At 35.4% G+C, this 11,883-nt stretch overlaps 1 protein-coding gene and 1 pseudogene across 1 annotated transcript; one reads left to right on the top strand and one right to left on the bottom strand.

The window, feature by feature from the left end:
- Positions 1-227: 227 nt before the first annotated feature.
- LOC113099803 (uncharacterized) lies at positions 228-3,192 on the bottom strand (the record flags this gene model as incomplete). The annotated part of the gene is made up of 5 exons (XM_026264755.1): positions 3,177-3,192; positions 2,119-2,214; positions 1,807-1,952; positions 535-796; positions 228-409 (listed from the first exon to the last, which is right to left on the bottom strand). Coding segments are annotated over exons 1-5 (702 nt in total), but the record flags the coding sequence as incomplete, so codon positions are not given.
- A 4,943-nt stretch (positions 3,193-8,135) lies between these two features.
- Positions 8,136-11,408, top strand: LOC113099804 (serine/threonine-protein kinase NIM1-like; annotated as a pseudogene).
- The last annotated feature ends 475 nt before the right edge of the window (positions 11,409-11,883 follow it).

Below are 11,883 nucleotides of genomic sequence, written 5' to 3'. Positions count from 1 at the left end.
ACTTTCATTAAGAACATCAACAACCATTTTTCAAATGATGCTAGTTTTTTTTAGTTTCAACGACTGAGATCGATTTATATTTGATGGCTAAAGCAACCAAGTCAGACATGGATGAAATATATGATTTAGCATAAACTATGAAACAAATTAACCACAATTAGAAACTGGTTGAAAACTCTGGGAATTGTGAAAACTCTGGGAATTGTGCTAAAAAAAAAAAAACTCACCCTCAGACTGTGTACTTTGACTCCGTCATCATTGTACGTGATCTCGTAGTGATGCTCTACATACGGGACTCGGTAACATCCCTCCCTTAGTTTGCATTGAGCCACAGTTTGGATAAGCTCCACTTTGTTTGGAGTTTCAATGAAGGTGGAATCAAACTTAGTTGGTACGCATGAAAATCCCTCTGTAGGTAAAACAGATTATTAAAGGATTATGCATTTAAGCTCCTAGTTTATTTCCTGTAACCAACAGGGTTGATATTCTGGCGCGCACTGATGATAAAGGGACTTTTATTTTGTTTTCTCTCACCTGGTGCCCCTTTTGATCCGGTACATTTGCCTGCGTCTATGACGGCCTCGTATGGAGTCTCAGAGTAGTATGTTTTGAGAGATGGGGCTCGGACACACCGGCTCATTTTGGCTTCACAGTGACAGTCCTCGATGATCTCGACCTCCTGCAGACCTTCACGCAGCATCACGCGGTCCACACGCACCCCGGCCGGCTCACAGGTGGAGCTCGGTCCACAGGACGGGACAGAACCAGGCCACGAGGACGGATCCAGATGCTTCATCTACAGGGGTTATGGAAACAATATTCAGTTTGGCTTCTAATGTGTATGAATAGCCATTTATTGTAGATAATCACATTAAAATTTAAAGTCTAACTTTTTTGTATGAATATATAATTTATTTAAAATAGAAATCTTTTTTAACATTTTACACTACTGCTCAAAAGTTTGGGGTCGATACATTTATATTTTATCTTTTTTTTAAAGAAATTAAATCTTTTATTCAGCAATGATATTTACATTTTTTTAGAAGTGATAGCAAATATTTATATTGTTACAAAATATTTCTATTTTGAATAAATGCAGCTTTTTTAACTTTTTATTCATTAAAAATGATTTCTGAAAGATCATGTGATACTTCACACTCGAGTAATGGCTGATGGAAATTCAGCTTTGTATCATAGAAATATATTATATTTTAAAGGATATTAAAATAGAAACCTTTATTTTATACTGTAATAACAATGAGCAATATTACTGTTTTTTCCCTGTATTTATGATCTAATAAATGTAGCTTTGATGAGCATAAGAGTCTTCTTTAAAAACATTACATTATATGATATATATTTGATATTTGATATGTATACATATATAAGAACTAATAATAAGCTACTAAAATTGTGTGTATATATATATATATATATATATATATATATATATATATATATATATATATATATATAATGCATATTGTATGTATTGACAATTACTTAATAAAATAATTTTTATATTATTTAATTTAATTATATATTATTAATATTAATGTAAAATCATTTCATACTTAAATACATAAATTCATACTTTCTTGCTCTCTACAATCAAAAAAAGCATTAACTAAATGAATTAATGTGAATGTGAATATTTATATATACCGGAGGAAAGTAAAAAAATAAATTAATTGTTGAATCTAATAAGCAATTTTATTTATTATTATTATTATTATTTTGCATACTTATTTTTATTTCAAGAAATGTCGCCATCTTGTGGTAAGCAGTAGGCTAGAATTGTTTTACCTTTTTGTATCGCAGGAAATCAAGCGTTGAGGATTCGTAATATTTAGTGGACATTAACCCCGCCTCCAATGACGCAGAGCGTGCTGATTGGCCACAATGTGTTCTGCACACACCCACATCAACATTCACAGGACTGCCAGAAATATCTGTTACACGAAAGAAATTACGTGACTGATAGTCATAAAACAAATATTTGCTCCAAACTACTCGAAACAGCAAGAGTTGACAACATAGCCATAAAACTGCATATTTCTATTGTATTTTCATCCAGCATTTTTTCATTGGTATTTATATAAAAGAACTAAACCAAACCTTTGCCGATGTAGATCACGTGACTCTGGCGTCTGCAGCAGGCTCTCTCTGTGTACAAGTTCCTGGACTCTGTGTTTTTACCTAAAACAGCTGTGACTAAATGACACAAATACACAAATCAATTGATATTATAAATTTTTTTTACCAAGATTGGGGAAAAGCATAATTTACATCAATGAAATGCAATGAAATATCATAAATTATAATGTGTGTATATATATATATATATATATTATATATAAACATTTCAGTTACTTGAAATCCAATATATATATATATATATATATATATATATATATATATATATATATATATATATATATATATATATATATATAATATATATATATATATAAACATTTCAGTTACTTGAAATCCAATAAATAATAAATTAAATATAAGGAAAACTAATTGTTTTATTTTATTTCAGCTGGTCAAGGTAAGATTTCTAGTTTTCTAGTCTTGTCTAGTTTAAGTACTAAAATAACTAAAATACTTTTAACTTAAAACTGAAACAAAAAATGAAAACACGTAGGCTAATAATGAAAAAAAAAACTAATAAAAATGGCAAATACAATTTTTATTTAAAAAAATATTAAAATTAATAAAAAAAATGTTTTAATAAAGTTTAAATACTAAAACTTAAAAGGTAATAATAAAAATAACAGAAACGTTTACAAACGTTTACAAACGTTTAAAAACAAACACACACAACAAAACTATTAAAACTTTAAGTCAAATTAAAATGAAAATGGAAAATAAAAAATAAAAACTAATGCAAGATATAATTTTTGTTTAGTTTTCATCTGAAATGATCAAAACAGAAATAAAATGACTGGGAAACTATATAGACACAGTATATATATATACACACACACACACAAATTGACAAAACACAACAAACATTAGTCAGGAAATATAAAAATAAATACAAATTCAAAAAAATATTAAAGCTATAATAGTATACAATTTTTTTTTAGAAAACATGGTAACTTATCAGTCATAGATTACTGTGGCAGTACCATGATACATGAAACAGCATGATGGTGAATTATTACCATATTCATATCCCATATTGTAATCAAAAAGGTACTACAAAAATGTCCAAAACCTGGTCTTTCCAACACCATGCATACAGTATCATATTAACATTTTAACTGTTTTAAAAGCATCATATTCTGATCAATCACATAACAGATTACATTCACATACATTACATTCAAAAACAGATCATACTGTAGTCACACGCTTCGTTAAATCTTGAATTATAACGAGATAAACATGACCAACACTCACAGGTCTGATGGACGGTGCCACAGGCAGAAGAAACACACGCAGAGGCAGTAAATCCATAGTAATGTTCCTCACACACACCGTCAGGTCTGTGCCTTCAGTCCTGCTCCTCGGGGATATTTTATACCTGCATGGGTTCACTGCTGCGGAGAGAAATAATCAAATTCCTCATGAGTCTAATGCCTGCTGTTAGGAGGCCAGCAGATCAAAGAGCATCTCCTCCACACCTCTTCAGCTTCTCATGTGTGCTGTCAGACCCCTTCCTTTCACTAATGAAGTGCTTAAGGGACTTTTGAGCCACTAAGCGGCCCTCCTTTAAAGGGTATTAATCAACTTTTATCTCAGGGGACGGTGTTTAGCACCTTCACTTAAAACAAACGGGCCCTGCCCCCCGTCGAGAGCAGCCTTTGTGTTTATTCTACCCCGGGGACAAATGGTGCGTCTGTTTCAAAGTATAAGACTGACTTTTCTCTTGAATATTTTTATGTTTATTAAAGATTAAACGTTTATTAAAGCCACAAGTATTATTGTAAGTTATGGAGAACAATAGAACATGGTCTTTTTGGTGTCCATCGATCTAAAATTTAAAATATTGTTTTAATACATAATGTATAATTTATTAATAAATATATCATCGCAAAAACATAAACTTATACAGCATATATAATTCATTTCCAAATGTAATTATATAATTAAAACATATAATATCTATCTATTTTTCTATTTATTTTATATAAATATTTTATGTATAATTATACATAAATATATAATTTATTTCTATAATATTAAATCATTTATTATTTTACAATTTTATAATTGTAAATATAAAAAAATAATAAATAAATAAATAAATCAATATTTTGATGTTGCATTTCCTGCATTGTATCAGCTCCGCTCTGATGTTCCTCCTCTTGAGCCGTTTTCACCTCAGTCATTATAATCACTAAATAGGTTACACCTCGCACTACAAAGACCAATGCCAACTGATTACTGCAATACCGCCGCTGATTAACCCCCTAATCTAGTCAAAGAATCTCCTAAATCACAACCAATCAGTCCTGATTAGCTTTCCGCTAGCATACTGTTTGCTGTGCTGTTTTCATACGTAAGAGAAGTTTTAACAGTATATGTTAATAAGGAATGAGCTGATGTTGGGGTCTCAGAAGCTGCTGTTTTCCATGATAATGCATTCAAAGAGATCCAGGACCCTCCTCCACATGAAGCATATGAAATTGAGGGAAAGTTTCAAAGAGAAAAGCAGAGATGATTGAAGCTCAGATGCTGGGCCCTAAACTAAAGTTTCAAAATGTTCTACACTTTTCAAACGGATTTTTGTATTTTGAAATGTTACATGACATTATGGTCACAAAACATGAAGGGTAATGTTTTCACTATGACCCAGGTCTACAGTAATTTATTTCATTATTTCATTGACAAAATATTATATAAGTTAAGGAGCTAATTCTTTATATATATATATATATATATATATATATATATATATATATATATATATATATATATATATATATATATATCTAATACGTAATACTGTGCTTTTGCCTCTAAGGACTTGTAATTGGCACACACACACACACACACACACACACATATGCATATACAGACAGACACACACACACACACAGAAAGACCATACACTCAGACAGAGAGACACACACACACACACACACACACAGACATATATATACATATATATACACACACATATACATATACAGACAGACAGACAGACAGACACACACACCACATACACACACTGAGACAGACAGACACACACACACACACTCACTGAGACAGACACACACACACACACACACACACACACACACACACACACAGAAAGACATACAGAAAGACACACACACGCGCACACACACACACACACACACACACACTCACTCACTGAGACAGACAGACACACACACACACACACACACTCACTGAGACAGACACACACACACACACACACACACACACACAGAAAGACATACAGAAAGACACACACTCAGACAGACACACACACACACACACACACACACACACACACACACACACACACATATACATATATATACACACACACACATATACAGACAGACAGACACACACACACACTCACTCACTCAGACAGACACACACACACACACACACAACACACAAACACACACACTCACTCAGACAGACAGACAGACACACACACGCGCACACACACACACACACACACACACACACACACACTCACTCACTGAGACAGACAGACAGACAGACTCGTCCAGTTCCCTCTGATGCCAGACGTCTGTTCCTGGCAGGGATTGTGGCTCTCTGTTTATCCTTTGGTCTTGAGGCGCTCAAGGAGATGTCCTTTTACAACCACCTGATGAAATAGTCTTGTATAATTAGGTCACATGATGCCATCATATGCAAGTAACTTCTAGACTGCTTCATTCATGTGCAAGAAGAGCACTGGACAAACCTATTACAGTATTTTTGGATTGCTAAACGACAGTGAGCACAACTGGAGTCACACGTGCAAAACTCTAACTACAGCAGCAGATCATGTGGACCAAACTCTAGTTCGTTTTTCATTGCTTGAACACAGTTTTCAAAACTCTACACACTTATCCCACGACTTTAACCACAACCTGCACAACACTGTGGATTTACTTACAGCACTTTGTTCAAATGCTAACACACTGCTGTCAAAACTGTGAAGCACACATTCAAAACAGAAGAGATTTCACACACTGCTGATTGCAATTTCAGGATTAGCCATGAAAATTATTTGTTCGAATTACAGTATGTACTTTTAAGTTTCTACCTTTTTTTTCTCATTACTGTAATTCTGTAAACTACTACAGACTATTGAAGCAAACTTCTCATTTTCATTTACCTTAAAGAATTGTTATGTTCTAAAAATGTAAATAAATCATGTGAAGGAATGTCCATCTTTTCTTTGAAGAAAATATGACTTTGTATGAAGTCACTGAAATTGTTCAAACTGTAAAGATGAAGAGTGAGTATCTTGTGTACTGGTGTTTGTTGCGAGTGTTTTCCTCTCAGTGTGTTCTGAGTGTGTGTGTGTGTTATCTCACTGAGGGAGAGTTGTGTTGCTTGGAATGAGTTTTGCAGATGATGTGAACTGTTTTGCTAGTGCACACTGTAGTTACAGTTTTAAAGTTGTGCCCACTGTCGTTAACCATGCAGAAATTCAAAGAAAACATCTACAGGTATCTTTGAACACACTATCAACTGAATAGAAACAGCCGAGCAATCACATAGCAATGCAAAACTGAAGCCAGACACACAAACCTAAAATCCTCTTGCACGTGGAGCGAGTGACAGACCGCTGGACGGTGTAATCCCGTGGCAGGAGGGGTCAGTGATGACTCACCTGTCTGTAGGTGAGTGTGTGAGACAGGATTACACACACATGAAGCAGCGGCACACAGAGAGACAGCGGAGCAAGCAGACCGCGTGTGGCTCGATGGAGGACTGAGATGAACCTTAATAAATGATACTCGCCTGATTCAATAAGACTGGATCTTAAGGACTTTAGGCATCCTGGATCTGTAAATGGACAGATCTGGGTAAATTGGACATATCTGAGACTGTGAGGAGACACCTGAAGACCTAGAGGATGTTTTCATGTATGACGAGCGCCGCTTTACCACTAAAGACTGAGAAAAAGGCGAAAGGACAGGTTCTGTGTGAGTTTGAAAACACAGTTTAATATCCTGGAATGAAATATCCTTTTAGATGATTGCTCATATGATGCTCCTTCATCGCTCAGGAAACTTTAAGAAGATCTCAGATGTCCTCTTTCGTAAGAATAACATTGCATGAAGACATGTATATAATATCTCATGTCCTTTGGACTAGAAAGCATTTTTGAGTTCATGAGATTGAGTCCATCTCTGCACAAAGAGGACAATGAATGCTCAGAAGTTGCTTTTTCATAACTCAAGAAACTTTATGGAGTTCTAAGATGTTCTCTTAGTAGAAATAACTTAAGACTTGTAAAAGACTTTTAAATGTATTGTGTATAGCATCATAAGGATATTTGGACTAGGAAGCGTCTGATGAGAAATGTTTGAGTTCATACTAAAATAGGCTCCACATAGATTATGAGCAATTATGAGATTAAATGGACACTTTTGCTGAAGTGCCTCTAGTTCTCTTGAGAAATAAACCCCTGTAATCTACTTACAAGACTCAGAAGATATCTAAAAAATATCTCAATATGAACTCAAACTCAAAAGACATGAAAGAGACGATTTAGATGCTTTGTAAATGTGAAATAGCATAACTCTGATTATTATTGGGACAAGGAAGCATTAAATGAGAAATATTCTATTTCACATTAGATCTCTTTAATATCTGGATTTTTTTCCACCTAGAGGACGATTATGAGATCAAATGGGGACTTTTGCTTCATCTCAGGTGTTTCTTGTGAGGAAAAAGACCAGAGTAATCTCAGGAGAGATCTCAAATGTATCATAAACTGTGCTCAGATCTTAATATGAACTCAAACGTTTCTTATATAGCTCTCCTAAGATCTGTATGACAGCTGTTGACTCACTTCTGTCTGTTTTTATTCCTCACAAGGAATTTTATGAGAAGCATTAGAAACAAAGTTTAGGTAAATGGAGCATAATTCAGAACTGGAAAATCGATGAAAAAAATGAAACACAAGGGTCTGTGCACAGTTTGAGACACTGAGATCTTTTCCGAAACTCTAAAGAGAAGAAACCTTCATTTAACCGCTTTGATTTCTATGAGGAAAAACTGAGATTTGAATGAGATCTGTTTTTTTCTACAGGGCAGGTGGCCCAGCAAACCATGCCGTCTCACCACAAAGAGCTCGTGCCTCAGCCGGCCTGGATGGAGGTCGATAAAACCACGGAGGAGAAGACGAGGAGTCAAGCACTGGACAGAAAACCTGCAGCTGTGAGTCCAGAGGTCAGCGTGAAGCAGACGCCCTTCGCAAGAGCCGTCTATGACCTCGGCCACAAGGAGAAGCTGGTCAATGATCTCACCTTCGGCAAACGGATCGGCTTTTACGAGCTTCGAGGGGAAATCGGCAGCGGAAACTTCTCTCAGGTCAAACTAGGCATTCACGACCTGACCAATGGTGAGAGACACAGAGTGTAGCTGTATTCAATGCAAAACACCTCAACCTCCCTTCAGAGTTTCTGTTGTTGTGAATGGTAAATGAACATGTGTTCATCACGTCATAGACAAATCTGGGTTAATCCAGAAGATTATAGTTAATCTTCATCAGGATGTGTTCATTTCTATAACCCCCTTGGAGACCCACCTTAATGTCCTGAGAACCCGCCCTGTCACCATGTGAATGTTACTTTTTCAGAAACAAAACAGAGTAGAAGGTAAAAGGGTGGTCAAATCATTTCATTTTTTATTATATATTTTTATGCATTTATGCATGCATTTAGCAGACACTTTTTTTTTTCCCAAAGTGACTTACATTGCATTCAGGCTAATAATTTTCTCCTAAACTTGTGTTTTCTGGGATTCAAACCCCCAACCTTGCACTTGCTAATGCAATGCTCTACCACTTGAGCTACAGGAACACTATTTAACAATGACAAAAAAATAAATAAACCTTCAGAAGTGCATTTTCAATTTATTCATTAAAAGAGAAATGAGTTAAAATTTTCCTAATAATATTATATATTTTAGTGGAGCTATTTTTAAATGATATCAAAATATTTTTGATGAACATCACATGATAAATAAATACAATATTTTTTTATTATAATTAAATTTGGTATCGTTTCATTTTTATAAAAAATTAATTATTTTTTAACAATGATTGCAAGTTCTTATATTTTGTTTTCATTTTCCATTTGAGTTCAAATTTATTGTGTGTCTTTGTCATTGTTTATATATAATTTTTGCTCATTTTAATTAAAAATATTAGTACACCACATTAAACTAAAATGAAATAAGAAATGCCTAAAACAAAAATAATTGTTACATTTTATTTCAAGTAACAATTTTATGTATTATTATAATTATTATTTTTTTAATTAGTTATTGATAATAACCTTGGTTTGCTCACGATAGTCATAAAATCAAGAATGTATGAACCAGGCTTGACCACACACATGCAAACCAATCTGCCTCACCATAACTGACCCACGTGGCATTGGCAGTGCATTTACTCCCCCTGTTCTCTTTCACTCATCTCTCTCAGAAAGAGTAGCTGTAAAGATCCTGGATAAGCTGCGTCTGGACAAGCGCTCGCAGAAGCTGTTCTCTTCTGAGATACGCTGCATGGAGAGACTGTCCCACCCCAACATCGTGCGTCTGTATGAGGTGGTGGAGACGTTTCGCAGGCTTCACCTGGTGATGGAGTACGCGCCTGGAGGAGAGCTGTTCTCCAGGATCGCCACCAGAGGGCGCCTGTCTGATCTGGAGAGTAAACTGGTCTTCTCTCAGATACTGTCTGCTGTCAAACACATGGTGAGCACAGTGAAACACAATCTGTCTCGGAGTTTAACCTTCCTTTTTGTTTTACAAACAGTAAACAACAAAAATAAAAAAAAATAATTAAACATAATTTTCTTAACTACAGTAAATACAGACGCAGTGTATTCTGGGGCTGCATGATTAATTGCAGTCAAAACATAAATCACGATATGTCTAAGTGCAATTATTTATAACAAAATGGGACTATAGTTAAAATGTAAAAAACTAATATATTTAAGATTTTTTTTACTCTAAAATATATAATCTGGTTTAATATTTTATATAATAAACATGTTCATACTTGTATATATATTTCTCTTTTTTTGTATATTTAATATTATATTTTACAAATAATAATAATCATACTGCTAAAATACTAAAAGCAATAATATTTTGTTTCATTAATAGTTTTTAACATTTTAAATCAGATTTTACACCACTTAACATTTTTATGATCATTTAATTGCTACTAATTTATCTTCACCTTTAGCAGTCTGATAAAATAATGAGTCAAACGTGTTAAATATAACAGCTGAAATGATTTGCTGTTCCTTCTACTGGAAATGGAAACTCAAATGTAGTGCATCATTCAAGTAATGCATGCATAGAAAATCCACATACATGCATGCATGCCAAAATGTTACGCAAATATCTATAAAAGTGTATGTTTACCTTTAGCATGACAACAACATCATCCACCGGGACCTGAAGGCTGAAAATGTCTTCTACACCACCACATACTGCATCAAAGTGGGTGACTTTGGCTTCAGCGCTGAATGCAAACCCACCGACATCCTCACCACCTTCTGCGGCTCTCCGCCTTACGCCGCCCCTGAACTCTTTCGGGACGAGGGTTACATCGGACTCTGGTGGACATCTGGGCTCTGGGTGTCCTGCTGTACTTCATGGTGACAGCGACGTTCCCCTTTAACGGCTCGAGTCTGAGACGACTGCGCTTCTGCATCCTCAGAGGTTCTTACGCGTTCCCTGCGTTCGTGCCGGAAGCGTGTCAGCACGTGATTAAGGGCGCGCTGAGGCTGGTCCCCGCTGACCGTATATCCCTGGCACAGATCATGTCCAGCGCGTGGTTGAGGGGGGTCGAGTATCCGCAGCCGTACACACCTGCTCCTCCATCACCTGCGCACCTGACCGACGCCTCACGGACGCTCTCCGCCGACGAGCGCGCGGTCAAACTCGCGCTCGAGGAGCTGGGGATCACCGAGATTCACCTCAGGAACAACAAGGTGTTGGATTGCCGGAGCCCTCTGACAGGGATCTACCGGATTCTTCTGCACCGGATACAGAGGAGCAGATCCGTGGAGTCTGCGGGACAACACGGCGCTCTGTCCCGGGAGGAGATGGTCTCACCCTACGACCGTCCACAAAAAAAAAGCACAGTCCGCCGTCTGTGCCATCCTATAGACAACATACAGACATACAGAAAGACTGATGCATCTCTGTGCAATTCTTGGAAGGGTTTTTGAGCTATTGTTAAATTGCATGGCAAGCTTAATTAATTACATTTTGATAAGAGCAGACACACGGTTGATTTCGAATTTGACAAGCCTTATGCTTCAAATGTTAACTTTTTCAAGTGCTGTAAACCTTTTTTACTTGATAAAAAAATATATTGATAAATATTCCAAAAATCGTATTACCTAGCATTTACGGAATATTTCAGCTGAAATTTTATTAACGATATATAATCACTTGAAAAAGGGAACACAATATTTTTTTATTAATACAGTGCATATTACTATGTCAGCTAATGAGATTTTTTTATATATACATTTCTATTCATAAAATAGTTGTTAAAATGTATAAAAATAGTTATTCAGGTTATGCATTAATTCTCCAGTTTGTTTTTATTAAAAGGTGCACATTAGAGCTCAGAAAATCAAAACGGCTTGATAATCGTTTAGGTTTTTTTTGGGATAAAAAAAACAACAACATTCATTG

The sequence above is a fragment of the Carassius auratus genome, unplaced genomic scaffold, assembly GCF_003368295.1.
Source record: "Carassius auratus strain Wakin unplaced genomic scaffold, ASM336829v1 scaf_tig00217044, whole genome shotgun sequence".
Classification (NCBI taxonomy): Eukaryota; Metazoa; Chordata; class Actinopteri; order Cypriniformes; family Cyprinidae; genus Carassius; species Carassius auratus.
This window is presented reverse-complemented; position numbering and strand designations above follow the sequence as displayed.